Here is a 15,897-nt window from a genome sequence, read left to right as displayed (position 1 = left end):
GAAAGGGAGAGAGAGAGAGAGAGAGATTGAGAGAGCCTTCTTTGTTGTAGGGGATGGGGGTCAGAAAGAAAGTGCCCTTCTAAGAGCTGCTAATAGCTGAATCAGGGAAGCCAGATAAGACTCAGTGATTGCTCAGAAGGGAAGTCTGACCCCAAGGGAAGGGAAGGGAGTATGGGATAAAGGTTTCCCAGGAGTGGTTTGGGAGCCGAGTAGGTCAGGGGGTGAAGAGATGGGTCCAGTGCCTCCAAATGGGAATTCTGACCAGAACCCATGAGCTCTAAGAGTTCCCAAAGCTCATGTAGGCCAGCCCACCTGAGCCGCAATGCCCATCAAGTATTCTTTTTTTTCTTTTTCTTTTTTTTTTTTAACTGAGGCAATCGGGGTTAAGTGACTTGCCCAAGGTCACACAGCTGGTACGTGTCAGGTGTTTGGTCTGAGCCCGGATTTGAACTCAGGTCCTCCTGACTTCAAGGCCAGTGCTCTGTCCACTTCGCCACCTAGCTGCCCCCCATCAAGTATTCTTAAAGAGCGATCATCCAGACTGATGGGATGCCTCTATTGAAAGGAGGCTTACAGTCTCCTGTAGTAGCTCATTTCACTTAGGGACAACTTTCATCCCCAGGGTCTTATTGTTGCTTCCCCTGATCCAAACATCTGCCTCACAAGCTTGCTAGCTGTGTGACCCCAGGAAAGCCTCTTAACCTTTCACAGCCTCAGTTTCCTCTTTTGTAAAATAAGGATAGTGATAGGGCCTGCCCCACAGGGTTGAGTTAGCATCTGTAAAGCATTGGTGAATCCTAAAACCTGCCCACTGCTCACAGCTGCCTTGTTATACTGTCTACCTGTTCCTCTTAGTTCTGTTCTCGGGCCAAGCAAAATGCGTCTAAGCCTTTTGCCCCAAACCACCCGCCTGTTACCGTGTAACTCCCCTAAGTCTTCACTTCGGAGGGAATCCATTCAAGATCTTATGATTTAGAGTAAAAGGGACCTTGGGTCTTAGGAGTAAAGTGACTTTCCCAGGGTCACCTGGGCAACATAGAGCAGAGCCTGGGCTCAAACCCAGCTTCAGGCTCTTTTTCCGTGTCCCCATGTTGCCTCTTCCCAGTTCTTTAAATTGTTCTCCAAGTTCAGGACTCACTGGTCTGGCTTCTCCTTATTCCCATCCCCCTCCCCACCTTTCCAAGGGTAGATGGGACTTCTTGACATCTGTTATCCTGGCGACCTGGTCAGGGAGCAGCTCGTCCCTCCTCACTAAGCATTTGGCCCAGATCTCTGATAGTGCCTGTTGCCACTTACCTGAGACCGGATGGAGCCAGGAAGGGCCCCTGGGAGCGGCCCAGATTGCAGCTGATGGGACTCCCGAGAAGGCTTATTCTTCCTTTGGTCCACTGAGGTGTCCCTTTCCCCTTTATACCCTGCGAGTATGATTGCTTGGCTTTGGGGCCAGTAATCTGTGAGAAAGCACATCTTGGGGCAAGCCCTGCAGGCAGGCTTGAAGATTTAAAGTGGAGAGAGAACCTAGAGAGCATCTGGTTCAGGGTCCCCATTTTATATGTGAGGAAACCAAGGCCCAAAGAGGGGAAGTGACCAAGGTCACACAGCACAATGGGGTTTTGAACCCAGAACCTCTGATTCCAGGTCCAGACTTGTCACAATCTGACCAGCCAGTACACATTTTATAAGGGCCTGTTACATGCCAGGCTCTCTCACCTGAACAAATCACGTGGTGACTTGACACCCCCCTCCAGCAATTATTTATTTAAATATTTTGTTTTTGATGTAATACATTTAATGAATATATTTAAATGTTTTCTTTAAATATTTAGTGTGTTTAGAGACATTTCAATGGGAGTTTTCCCTTTTATATCAAAATTACTTATTCCACCTCATCTCCTTTGTTTCCCTGCCTTCTTTCCAGTGTAGTTTCCGTTTTTATCTTCTTCATTTTGTTGGTTTCTCTGTTGGAGCAGAAACAAATTTTATTGGTGTGGCAGCGGTGATGGGTGGGGGACCATTGGCCTGGCTTTGCTATGTCACCTTGTACAGGTCACTTCTCTTACTCCAAACTTCATTTTTTTTTTCCTGTTGAAGGAGTGGTTTGGACTAGAAGATTTCTAAGGTTCTTTCCAGCCCAATTATTATGTTCTAAGTACCGAGGGTCCAGGTTCTAGACTCTCATCTCTAACCTTCTGTGTCCTATGAACTAGCAGGCTGTTCTAAGACCCCTTCAAGTGCAAACATTTTATGTTCTATATTCTAAGGCAATGTTCTGTGTTCTATATTCAGAGGGCTCTTTGAGGTCTTATTTTACATGTTCTCTGGGGTCCTTTCCAGCCCTGACATTCTCTGTTCTCCATTCAGAGAGCTTTTCCAGCCCTGCCTCCCTCCCCAGAGGCCAGTCCTCTGCTCACACTGCCTGCCCACCCTCTGTAGCACCAGGACCTCATGACCCTGCCCCCTTCCTCCCCTCCCCAGGCTGCTCTGCCAGCTTCCTCCTCCTCCTGCCTGCCACAGGAAGGTGGCCATTTGTCTGGGGAAGGGCACCGTCCTGCTCTATCTTTAGCCTCTGCAGCCCTCGCCCCTTCTTTCCTCTCCCATCCTGTCCGGCCTTCTCCACTTTGATTTGCGGGAGGAAGTTGTCACTTGTCCGGTTGTCTCTTCCCTTTTGCTTCCCAGGTTCCCACAGGAACCTGGGAAGTGGGTTGTGGCCCGAGGTTAGAACGGAAACTCCGTCCAGATAGCTTCCAGTGGACAATACCCAGATGACGTCACTTCTGCTTTTCTTTCTTGCTTCAGACAAAGTTCTCTCCCACTTTCTTTCTTCAGGTGACCCCCACCCCTCCCCAGCACACACACACACACACACACACACACTATATACTCTCTCTCTCTCTCTCTCTCTTTCTCTCTTCAGGATTTGGCCCTGTCCTGGAAAGCATTTTCATATCCCAGAGTTGGCCTATTTCTTTAATTTCTAATTATATCATTTCTTCCAGCCTTTTTATTTGAGATTTTTCAAACCCAGTTCCTCTGACCCACATGGCCTGCCCTCTGTCGTTGTAACTTTAGTGATGAATTAGAGCACAGATTTTTTTTTCAAATCAAGAAATATTTTATCATTATCAAAATATAACTTACAAAATGGGGCAGCTAGGTGACAGAGTGGTTAGAGCACAGGGCCTGGAGTCAGGAGGACCTGAGTTCAAATCTGGCCTCAGACACTTATTAGCTGTGTGACCCTGGGCAAGTCACTTCACTCTATTTGCCTCAGTTTCCTAACCTACAAAATGAGCTAGAGAAGGAAACAACAAACCACTCCAGTATCTTTGTCCAAAAAATATCCCAAATAGGGTCACAAAGAGTCAGACACAACTGAAATGACTGAACAACGATTTATAAAACTCTAGCACTTTATGGTATCTAAAATACCTTCCTCCAAATAATCTCATACGGTGGGTAGGGTAAGCATGGTTGTACCATAAGTGAAGTTGAGGCCAAGAGGTAAGGCAGCTTGCACGGGTTATGCTTAAATGGGTCTGTGATCTCATCAGTTCAGGAGCTCCCCCTGCCATGATGAAGATGGACACCTAGGCCATGGCTGCCCTCTCTGGTTCTCCCAAAAGTTTTGCTCAGACCCGTCAGAGTCAGGAGTTGAACGCAGGTCCCCAGACTCCAAGTGGTGTTCTCTCTAATGCACTGTAGCCATCTCTTTCTATAAGTACCTCGTTCTATTTCTCTTCATACTAATCCCTCATAGGAACCAGATCTAGCACTGGAAAGGAGTTCAAAGCCCTTCTAAGTCAATCCCTCGTTTTACAGGTGAGATCCAGGAAGTGAAATGGTTGCCCAAGTTGATGTATCAAAGGTGAAGCCCAGAAGTAGAAAGTTGGAAGAGTCCTCAGCTGGTCCCTCCCTCACAAATCTCCACTTCGACATTCCCAACTAGTGGCTGTCTAGTTTCTGCTTAAAGAAATCCGAAGGTGGACGACCCACCCTCTACCGGGCTGCCCATTCCATTTTGGGTCAGCCCTCCTTTTGTCCTGATGTCTGACTTCCGGAGGCTGCTACTCATGCTACCGTCTTCTCTCCTTTCCTCCAGCTGTATCTGCAGGCCCGCTTCACCTGGAAAGGAGCCCGCCTGCTCCGGCCCCTCCTACAGTTCACGTTGATCATGATGGCCTTCTACACTGGCTTGTCTCGGGTGTCAGACCACAAGCATCACCCCTCAGATGTCTTGGCGGGATTTGCACAGGGATCCCTGGTGGCCTTCTGTATAGTAAGTAGAAGCTCTTATTATACAGTAAACACTTAACTAATACTTGTTCGTCGAATGAATGAATGAAAGAATACTGCTTTTAGAATAATAGGAATATTGACTGGACCTACAGTTTCATTGATTTAGGGAATTCACAAGTGAAGAAACTCCCTTCATCCATGTGGATTGACATCTTCTTGAGGACCTAGAATTTCATTGATCTAGGGAACTCCAACGTGAGGAACTTTCTTTACCGATACAGATAATGGTAACAACCATGTTATATCCATGATCTCACTAGACCAACTTTCCCATCCTATCCCAACCAGTCATTGAGGGTCCACCAATTATCTGACACCATGCGTGTACTTTCTCTCCTTTCACCTTTACCATCCTACTTCTTGCATTGGGCCCAGGAGTAATATAAGTTCCAGGAGGGCATGCCCACGGACAGCCCTTCGGCATCAACTCACTACCTCTCCGGCCCAAACCCATAATACATTTGAGGGAGCTGAGGCCCAGATATTGCTCACAGCTGTGTCACAGGTGGAATTTGAACCAAGGTCTTTCTGACTTGAGAAGCTGGCAGACTTCAGGGCACACTGGGTTGCAGGGATGAAACCTCCCCTCCAATATCTTAGCTTAGACCTGTTTTGATCCAGACTCAAAGGAAACAGCCCCAGAAGTCAGTTACCAAAAACAGCTCTCCCTGATCAGCCTGGATCTCATGTCATTTCCCTCCCAGAAATGCCCCAGGTCCCTGGCTCGGTACCTTTCAGGTGACAGCCATTGCTGGCTGCTCCTGGCACAAGCTTAGCCCCATGTTGTCCCTTGCTAGTGGGAGGCTGACCTCCTTTGCTCTGGATTCCTTTAATCACGTTCTCCCACGCCCCTACTTGAACAACAGCAGAACGCAAACCTTCCTTGTCAGCATCCCAGGCACTAGGGGGTAAGAGAGAGAGTGCTGAAAACCTGGGCTCCTTCTCCGCTTGGCTTTTTACCTCCTAGCTCTGGGACCTTGAGTATAATGTCGGCTGAGGACGATGATTCCAGGAGTAATGCTGACTCCCAGGTCGTGATGATTCACAAAACGCTTTCCTCCCAACGCCCGTGCACAGTGGGGAGTGGAAGTGTTAATTATCCCTGTTGGACAGATGGGGAAGCTGAGGCCCTCGGTGCAGAGGGGCGGTCGCCTGGCTAATGACTGTTATAGCTAGGACCTCGCATCGAGAGCCGGGAGGGCCTTGACGGTCAGCTGATCCAGCTCTGCCATTTGCAGGGGAAGGAGTCACTTGTCACACAGGTGGAAGAGGAGAGTTGCCTGCCTCGATTCCTGCACGGTCACCTCCTTTCCCTGAGTCTCGGCTTCCTCGTCCTCCCAGTGGGGATGTAGTCGGTCCTCACGCCCCCGCCTCGCAGGCGCTTGTGAGGATCAAATTAGATCACGCATTTGCTCTACGTAAATGTGTGCCGGTGTTATCATGGGGCTGTTGCTCCCCTGGAGTAAAACAAGGGCTCGGCCAGATCGTCCAGTTGGTCCGAGGTTTATTTTCAAGAGAGGAAGTGAGGGCCCGGCCTTCCATCCTGTGCAGCTCTGGCTGGCTCCACAGGATGGGAGCCTGACCCAGGGTCATCCCAGCTCTCTGCACTTGACTTGGTAAGAAGGAAAAAATAATCCTGACCGTGGACTGGGGAGAGTGCAGTGGCACCACCAGCGAGTGGGGAGGGCACTGGGCTCCCAGCGGGTGGGAGGCCCAAGGGCTTGAGCTTGGCTCTGCCATGGACAGGTTTGCGCCCTTGGGTAAGTTACAGCTCCTCTGAGCCTCAGTTTGTCTATAAAAGGAGAGATTATCAGAAGAGACCCTAGAACAGAGAAGGTCAGAGACAGGAGGGACGTAGAACTCCCTAGAAAGGCCCTGAGGATCTAGAACGTCATGGCTGGAAAGCACTTGAGAACAGAGAGTGTTAGAGCTGTAAGAATTGATGTATGCCGGCCCCCTTCGTTTTGTGGATGGAGGAGTGGAGAAATGGAGGCATGGAGGCCTGGAGAGGGGATGGAATTTACAGACTCTAACAGAGCCAAGACTCAAGAGCACAGATTTAGAGCTGTAAGGGAGCTCCTGGTTGATCAGTATCTGAGGCAGCATTTGAACTCAAGTCTTCCTAACTCCGAGGCAAGTGTCCTGTCCACATTGCCACACTGCGGGGAGGGAAAGACCTTGGAGTTCAGTCCTCTCAGGAGTTTGATAGCATCAGGGTTGAAGGAACAAGACTTGACCTGCCATTGCTTGGGAAGGCAGCCTCCTTCGGTGGCCTGGAAACGTAACTTCTGCTGGGGGATCGGGGCAGTCCTGGGAACTCTCCGAAGCCTCCCTGGCCTTGAGGCAGGTGGGACAAGGAATTGCTTCAGAGGCCCAGGAGCCTTGGGGAGCAAGGTAGAACAATGGTATCCTCTTTCCCCTTGGAGGTAGCTTGGGTCCTGTTCTGCAGGTCTGTCTAGACAATGGCTACATGTCGAAGTGGGTGGAGTCTGATTTCCCCATCTGCCTATTATTCATTTCTCTCTCTCTCTGTCTACCTTTCTCTGTGTCTGTCTCTCTCCCCCTTTCTCCCCTCTTTCTCCTTCCATCTTTCTCTCTTTCTTCCTCTCTCTCTGTCTCTGTCTGTCTCTCCCCCTCTCTCCCTCCCACTGTCCCTTTCTCTTTGTCTTTCTCTCCCTGGCAGAGACAAGAGAAAGCCAGAGCAGAATTCACTCAGGTGCACATACACTCACACTTTGCCGGGAATTTTACCCCGCTCCCAGATCAACCGTAGGGTTGAAGGGATGGACCTTGCTCTGTTTCCTGTCTGGTAACATAAAGCTAGGTCAATGCCTCGCTGACCCCTTTAACAGATGGTAAATTGTCTGGACCCTCCAGGAGAGAATAGGGGGAGGGGGAGAACCTCACTGCCATGGGCTAACCCTCCATTGCATAGGAAGCAGCTGCCCATGAAATTCATAAACACACAATGTCTTTCCTTGACCAGTGCTCACGATTCTCCAGCTCCAGAACTTACTCTTTTGTGTGCTAAGGTTCCTCTCCAAGATACTGGGAAGGGCTTTGGAATCCATGATCTCTACCCAGGGAAAAGAGACAGCAAGGAATACTACTGAAAAAAGAATTCCTTGGACGCATGGACTCTCAGAGCTGGGAGGGAGCTTAGAACAGGGGAGGTCAGAGCTGGGAGGGGCCTTAGAACAGGGGAGGTCAGCTGGGAGGGGCCTTGGGACAGGGAATGTCAGGGGTAGGAGGGGCCAGTCTAGTCTCCCTTTCCATTTGAGGAAACTGATTGGCAGAGATATGAATCCCATCTTTAGTCGCTTGCCCAGCCTGGACTGTACCAGGCCATGCTGCCTCCCCGATGCTTCCCAAACCTCAGAAAATAGGGAGTCCAAGCCTTTTGGCCAAATCCCAGCACTCAGCAACTTCTGAAGGAAGACCCTTTATTGAGGTCAAAAAGTAATGATAGTAATTGGGTCACTCCCCTTCAGCTGAATAGAGGAAGCTGGCAAGCAGGGTGTTTGAGTTCCTTTACCATCCAGGGGCCAGATGGGCAGCCGGATTCCCAGGCAATGGACGTTTTCCAGACAGACATCCAGAAACCTATTTGTGGGAGGTTCTGGTCCTCAAGAAAATGTCTTTTTAAGTCATTATAAAGACAATAGAATATTGTAGTTGGGGTGGTGGGGAGTTGGGGCCAAACACTGGTCTGTTGACAAGTTGAGATGCTCTGTTTAGAAAGGCTTCCTGTTAATTCACATCAAACTCACTTCCATTCCACATACATTTATAAAGTGCCAATTATGGGCCAGACCGTGGACTCAGCTGAATGATACACCATCCAGAAAAACTCAGAATTAGTCATGTCCTTCCTAAACAGTGGCATCCAGGACCCAGCACACTGGGTGTTCCAGATGGGGACTGACCTGGTAAAGTAAGAGGTAGGCCCATCACCTCCCTTGATTTGAGCCAGAAAGCGAATTAAGTTCTTTGACCGCCGTGTTCATTGCTTGAGCCTGCCATCCCCCAGGCTCCCCCAATTCTCCTTCACACAAACTGCGCCCTAGGTACAGCTCCCCCCCCATGTGAGGTTTGGGCAGTTGTTTTTGTTTTTTTTTTTTAATCTACGTGTAGAGGGCTGTACATCAATCTCAGTGAAAGTCCATCTCATTCAATTTAGCCCATCATTCTCACTGCAGAGAACTTTCCTAAGTTGAGTCACCTCATGCCTCACACCTCAGACAGCCGTAAGAAACACAGCCCACGAGGGATTCCTCATCTGCTCAGAGCCCTGGGCCACTAATTCTCCTGCAACCCGGGCATCCTCTTTGGAAGCTCTTAGGGTCCCTCTAGTTCCCTAAAGAGGTGGACACCCTCAGACTTACGTTTCCTTTGGGTGAGTCCCCTAATTTTTCTGGGCCTTAGTTTCATCTGTAAAATGAAGAGTTTGACCTTCATCTTCAGCCATCTCGAACAGAACTTGGGTGTTTCCTTCAGTTACAAATGTTGGGAATAAGTCTGGTTCTGAGAAGAGCTACCTAGGTTTCAGCAGCCTGCCAAAGAGGGGCCTGTGACGCAAAGCTCAAAAATTCCTGAGCGAACATGGGCCCATGTTATATGGTTTCTTCTGGGTCTCAAGGTTCTATGTTCTAAGATCTCCTTCTAATTTTAAAATTCTTTGTCCTCTGTTGTAACATTTCACAGTCTAAGGTGGGAACTCCTGAGCCTTTGGGTGTCCCGGGCCCCTTGGCAATCAGTCTACTAACGGACCCCTTCTCAGAATCATGTTTTTAAACGTATGCAGTAAAATACCCAGGATTACAGATGAAACCGATCACATTGAAATGCAGTTATCCAGATAGTAAAAAGGACGTTACTGGAGCAGCATAGGTCTCTTCCACCTGAAACTCCATGAGACCCTCAAGTCGCAAAGAGGCAGGTTAGGTTTGATATGAGGAGAGAATTGCTAACAGTGATGCCCTGTGGATTTAATGGGCCGCCTCTGCAGAGACGTTAAGTTCACTGGAACTCGGGCCAAGGCTAGATGACCACTTGCTAAAGAGCCATCTCTACCTGGCACACCTGTACATGCTTAAACTCTGAGGTTCCTCTCAACTGTAATTTTCCTGGCTCTGATATTCAAGGATTCTGATTTTTCTCAAAAGATGTCAGAGACTTTGCTTCTAAAACCTTCCCAGTCAGAAATTATCTTTTATTGGCTTGGTGTATATTTTATTTTCATGTATATGGTATGTGTGTTGTTCTCCTCCAATAGAAAGTAAGCTCTTTCAGGGTGAATATGGTTTCAATTTTTGTCTTTTTACCTCCAGAGACTAGTACAGTGCCCCACAGCATAGTAATAAATGCTTGTTGGTTGATTGACTGATAGGAGTGTAAGCTCCTTGAGGGCAAAGACTGAGGTCTTTTTTGTCTTTTTAATCTCTGTTCTCACCACAGTGCCCGGCACCTAGTTGGTACTTAATAGAGGTTTATTGATTGATTGATTATTGTCAGCTTCCTTTTAGAGCGAGATCTCAAGACCTCTTCCTATTCCTGTTTTTCCATCCTCCCCAGTGATAGAGGCTGAGGCGCAGCCTCTGCCCTGATGATGGTTTTGGCACGTCTGTACATGTCACGAGGGGATAGATGAGACAGCAGAAGAGAAGGACTGTCCCGTGCATTTACCCAGCCTGTCTGTGTTCACTGGCCTTGGCTACATGCCCTGTGCCATGGAAGCTGTGAGGGCCCGTGGCTGGGAGACATAGTGAACCCACATTGAGCTTTTCCCCCGAAAGACCTCTGACCGGGCCTTTTTTTCTGTCTAGTCGGACAGTTGCAGGAAAGTGACTCAAATGACTTTCCATACACACAGACACACTGTGTACAAAAAGTTTTCTTCTACCATGACTCAGGAGAAGGCCAGTCATGAGTCCTTTACTGGATTTCAGTAGAGTGGTCAGAGCATTAGACTAGGTTTGGAAGACCCGGGGTTCAAGTCTGTGTCTCAACACTATGTGATCTTGAGAAAGTCATTTCCCTTCTCTGGGCCTCTCATTTTCTTGACTATACGGTAAGGAAGACCCTTGAGCTCCCTTCTGACCCTGCAATTCTGGGACTCTGACAGGGTAGTCAGTCAGTCAGTTCGTTCTTGCTAAGGGCTTGGAGACTCAGAGAAAGTCAATGACACGGCTCCCACTCCCAGTGAAGGAGTTGACTTCCTAATAGGGAGACGACGTGCAAACGACCATGCACACGCAAAATCTGTACAGGATCCATGTGATGAGGCGGTGTTTGAAATCAATACAGCAGGATGAGCTTTGTCCAGCCAAGGCGTTTATCACAGGCTAAACGTGACCAGGGCAGTTTGTCCTGTAACAAATACAGACAAGCCCCAGGCGCAGAGACATGGGCCCGTAACAGGAGTTGAGCTCCAGGCCTTGTAAACCTCCTTATTTTATCTCTGATGGAAAGGGCAGCGATTCCAAGAATAGTACAGCTTGAAACCCAATACCTTAGGTTGTGTTTCACTCCTCTTTTTTTTTTTTTTTTGGACAATGAACTAAAATGTGTTTTTGTGGGTTTTTTTTTTAATTGTCATAGTTCATAGAATGTTGAAACTGGAAGGGGCCTTAGTACAAATAATATCAGAAGAGAGAACACAATGTCAGAGCCGGAAGGAGTCTTAGAATCTAGAACACGCATAATAGTCATTTGGCTCATTTTCCCATTTCCAGATCCAAGAGGATCTGCCAGATGGGATTTGTAAGGGTGGGATAGCCTAACAGAACAGTCAGCGCTCCTTCATTTTTGTGGGACATTCCCGACGCCTTTTAGTTTTCTTTATGGGTGGAGAGCGCCTTCTCCAGGAAGTGGCTCCAATCCAAGTGGTGGAGTTCTTATTTTCACTGCTCTGTTTGTGTGTCGTCCCCCCCTCCCCTCCCAACCCCTGCTCCCCATTCAAGCGTAAGCCCTAGGCCTCTTTAACGGAGTGTTTAAGCCCTTCCAAGATTGTGTTTCATGAATCCTCAAAGTGTTTATGTAACCTCAAGCCAGCCTGAGAGAGAGAGAAGAGAGACAGAGGCAGACGGAGAAAATACAGTTTAGAAGGGGATTTAAATCTTTGCTCTGTGTGTGTGTGTGTGTGTGTGTGTGTGTGTGTGTGTGAGAGAGAGAGAATGACAAGTGTGCAGGATGGACGTATTATAGTCTGAATTCAGGGAGACTGGTTAGAAGCCTATCACAATAACCAGACAAGAGTCAAGCTGTGCATTTGTCATTTTAGCCTTGCTAAGTAAGGGTCACTACTTCCCCAGAGACTGGATATCAAAGTTGATTTCTTCCAAATAATAATCTAAAATGTGGTTTTCTTGAGGGAATCATGGGGTGGTAGAAAGGGCATTGGACTAATAATCATAGCCGGGGATATTTTGGAGTCAGTGAGCAAGAGCCGATTGTTCAATTTTCAGCATGAGCATTTATTATATTTATTATATGTTATGTTCTTATTTTTGTTACGCCTCTGAAATTGGCAGATGCTACAAATCAGGGTTTCATTTATTGTTTCACTGGTTGCCTAGACTTAAAGTGATGGAGAAAATATAAGTAACAAAATTAAACTTAAAAGTGTATGCACACATTTTGGGGAGGGGCAGTGGGGGAGCTGGTTAAACATTTACCAGCACATCCATAGCCCTTAAGGGTTTGCGAAGCACTTTATATCCATTATTTTATTTGATACTAATAGTAGCCCTAAAAGATGAAGAAATTGACCCCAAGAGTGGTTAAGTGACTTTCCCATGGTCATATTGTTTAGTAAGTGACTTTTTCTATGAGGAAGTTGAGGTGGAAAGAAATTAAATGACTTGTCCATGGTCACATGGCTGGTAAATGAAGGGATTTGAACCCCAGGTTTTTCTGACTCTTAAGACCACGACTCTATCCACTATGCTTTGCTGCCTCTTAAGAGTCAGGAGAATCGGGTTCAGGTTCTGGCTATGCTCTTTCCTTGCGTTGTTACCTTGAACAAGGCAATGTAGCGTCACATCACAGCTCTGGACCCTTGATGCCTTCATCGGTAAAAGAGCACAAAAGACTTGGGTCTTGGGTTTGAATACCACCTTGGGTACTTCTCTGGCTCCTACCTGTGGGATCTCTCCCAAATCCCTTCATCTCCCTGTGCCTCAGTGTCATCATCTGGGAAATGGAGGCTCAGACTGCATCGGCCGCTAGCATCAGTCACTTCTCCCTCGAGGTCCGTGATCTTATAATCCCACATCCTGAGCATGTCGTAAAGATCTTATCCATTGATGACACCGTGGAGCAATTGTATGATTCTGGGCAAGTCCCTTCCCTTCTGGGCCTCAGCTGTAAGGTAGAGATAAGAGAGCAAGGCTGCCGTGAGGTTTAAAGCAAGGTTAATGGTCCCCAGAACCCTTAGGAAATGGTAAAGTCCTGTGACCCTGACGATGATCTCTTTGGGTAAGGGAAGCCTTTTGATGCTTTTGGAGCTGGGTGAATCCTAGGATCAGACTGGTTCCCTTGGTTTTTATGGGGGTCGGCGTGGTCCTGGAGGAGGGCCTTGAGAATTAGGAAGCCGAGATAGGAGTGCAGTTTTGGCCACACTTACTAGAAAATTACTCTACCAACCTGCTAGCCTGTGGATAATGGACTGATGACAGAAAGAGACCGGGTAGGAACTATGACAGTAGTCGGGTGAGAGGTAATGAAGACCTCAGCCAGGCTGGCCACTGCTTATTCCTTTCAGACAGGCCCCAAGGGGACAGGTGGCTTTTTGGAAAACATGGGTGTGGAAGAGAAATGATGAGTTTTGTTCTACCTTACCAGAAAGGACAGAATTAGCATCATTTGAGGGGCTAATAGGTTCATTTCTGCCCAGCAGAAGGAGAAGCTTCTGAAAGATAACAGCCATCCCAAAGTGGAATGGACTTCCCGTAAGGTACTGAGTTCCCCATCACTAAAAGCATTCAAGAAGCAGAATCAACATGCATTTTATTAAGTGCCTACTGAGTATTGGGTACTATGGAGCATTAACAATACACATACAATGTTGCCTAGGGGATTGATTCCTAGGCAGAATACAAGTTGAAAGGGTTTTCTTTGATTCCATTTGCCGAGCTGGGTTCCATCCTGATGTTTCTTTTCTTCTCTGTGTTTGTTTCTAGGTCTTCTTCGTGTCCGACCTCTTCAAAACCAAGACAACTATTTCCCTGCCTCCCCCTCCCATCCGAAAGGACATCCTCTCCCCTGTGGACATCATAGACAGAAACAATCACCACAATATGGTGTAGGCCTCTTGGCTCCCCCCGGAGAGTTTTGCGAACTGACTGCTGACAGCACCCATCTGCTGCTGCTCTCAAATCTCATCAGACAGTAGAATGTAGGGGAAAACTACTTTTTGCCCGCCCGATCTTTTTAAAAGAAAAAAAAAAATCTTACTCTGTGGCCTTGTGAAATTGGTTGTGGTTCAACCAGATGGAGACGCCAGTGAAAACGGACACATGACTGAGTTCTAGGCTCACAGTTGGTCCCAGGAGTTCATGTTGTAGTGAACGCTGGCTTGTTCACAGGTGAACACTGAGCCGGGTTTGTAGAGCGGTCCAGCGCCCATTGTACAAGCCACTTCCGATTGTAGCCCTCCAGAAGGCAAAGACAGTACTGAACTGAGCTTTGTGGGTGGCGATCTCCGGAGTTGCCTCTCCTTGCTTTCTCTGGCCTCCTGGTTGGGACGCTTGGCTCCCTGCTGCCGGGAGACCCCCCAGGCAGAAGGGTAGTTGCTCTGGCTGCCCTGAAGGAGCTGTCTGGTCGGGACTAGTACCTTACTTACCACTTTACCCTCGTTCCAGCCAGTGACTGAAGTTAGCTCGCTTTTTGCCACTAGGATACTCTTTGTGGACAACTGACTTTTACAGACAGCACAAGGGTGAGAAAAAGCGGAGGGGGGTGATGCCCTTTTCCAGCCATCACCCCTTATCTTTGAATGCATCAGTCTCAGAGTGGTCAGGGGATGACCACAGAGATTGATCTGCACTTGCATTTGGCTAAGTCAGGTGCATTTTAGATGAAGTGAGGCGTTTGTTTCCCCCCTCCCTTTTCCTCCCCCCCCCAAAAAAAAGGATTAAAATGAATACATTTTGTCATTTTCCCACGAGCCACATAATCTTAGACAAGTCCAGGGTTAGGGCTGGATTCTGCCCTGAAGGAAAGTACAACGGGATGGGGGGGTAGGGGGAGATGGGACATAAAAAACACCTGGCCCAGGGCAACAGGTTGTGTCCCACACCTCTAAGGGCGCCTCCTTTTGGGGCTCATGAGCCCTGGGGGCCCTCTTAGGCATTCTTCTTGAGATGTGTAAAGCACTATGGATTTGGGATGGAGTCCCAGGAGCTGAGGATTCAGCGGGCTTCGGCACACTCTGCAGGGCAGAACGCATGCCCACTTGAATCCCTCGGCGGTTTCATTTCCTCATCCTCTATCCGGAAGGCCCGACAGGTTAGGTTTTCTTAGAGGCAGTAGGTAGCAATCCAATGACTTGGCTTTCCCAGGAAAGGAAAAAAGGGATTTAAAAACAACCACCACCACCACCACATTTCTAGATCTTGGGTGAAGACCTTGCAAAGGGCTTAGCATCTAAGGGGTCATATAAAACCAAACAGATTAGCCATGAGCACATTCATCTTCAAGAATCCGTCCTACCATTTCAATTATAGCAAGCTATGATTTTTATATATAAATATATTATAAATAATGTATAAAACATTAAAAATTAACTATGTAAAATATTATTTCTGAAACAATTTTAGATATATCCACTATGATTATCAACGGAGTCTTGACCTGTGTTATTTACATCGTGCTGCTTGAAAAAGCATTGAGTTACTTTTTGTTTTTTTCATCTAGTCAACTAAAAACGTTTGTAGCTCTGTAGGAGTCGTCAGGAGATGAAGAAAAGATAGCATCAGCTAGAGATGGTTGTATAAAAGAAAAAAGGTGAAATTGTCCGTATTTTTGTAATGTTGACATTTGTAAAGAAAAAGACTATTCAGAGACTTTTGTAGAATACAAAAACACAAAAGTTTGTATCCGCAAAACAATGGCTGTATAAATGTGCTTTTGAAATAAAAGCTCATAACATGACTAATTACACTGGCTGTTCTGGATTCCTTGTATCCCAGGTCTTGGGGTGGGGACGGTGGGGATTCCCGGGGATTCTGAGCTCTGGAATTTAGGGACCTTGGACCATCACCACTTTTGTGACCCCGGACAAGACAACTTAACTCCGTCCTGGACTCTACTCTCTCACTTCCCAAATCCAATCAGCTGACACATTCTGTTGATTCTGCCTTTGTTACATCTCCCTTATGGACGCCCACTTCTCTCCTCTGATAGTGCCACCACCATGGTGCAGGGACTGAGCTTCTCTGCTCCCCTCACTCACTCCTTCGGTGATTCAGCTATGCAAAGGATCTTTCTAAAGAGCGCATCTGATTGTGTCACTCCCCTAGTCACTAAACTATTGGCTTCTCATTACCTTCAGGACCAAATATGGAATATCTCTGGCTTTTAAAGCCAGCTCTACCTTTC

At 47.5% G+C, this 15,897-nt stretch overlaps 1 protein-coding gene across 1 annotated transcript in view; it reads left to right on the top strand.

Moving 5' to 3' along the window:
* PLPP3 (phospholipid phosphatase 3) overlaps positions 1–15,459 on the top strand; it is a 79,620-nt gene extending 64,161 nt beyond the window's left edge. Inside the window, exons 5-6 of the mRNA XM_027852799.1 lie at positions 4,100–4,276; positions 13,479–15,459. Of these exons, the coding sequence (XP_027708600.1) occupies positions 4,100–4,276; positions 13,479–13,604 (303 nt within the window). The 3' untranslated portion in view covers positions 13,605–15,459. The remainder of the gene's footprint in view (positions 1–4,099; positions 4,277–13,478) is intronic.
* The last annotated feature ends 438 nt before the right edge of the window (positions 15,460–15,897 follow it).

This window comes from Vombatus ursinus, unplaced genomic scaffold (genome assembly GCF_900497805.2).
Source record: "Vombatus ursinus unplaced genomic scaffold, bare-nosed wombat genome assembly UNPS02009824.1, whole genome shotgun sequence".
NCBI classification, from domain to species: Eukaryota; Metazoa; Chordata; class Mammalia; order Diprotodontia; family Vombatidae; genus Vombatus; species Vombatus ursinus.
The sequence above is the reverse complement of the archived record's forward strand: the minus strand, read 5'-3'. Positions and strand labels throughout refer to the sequence as shown.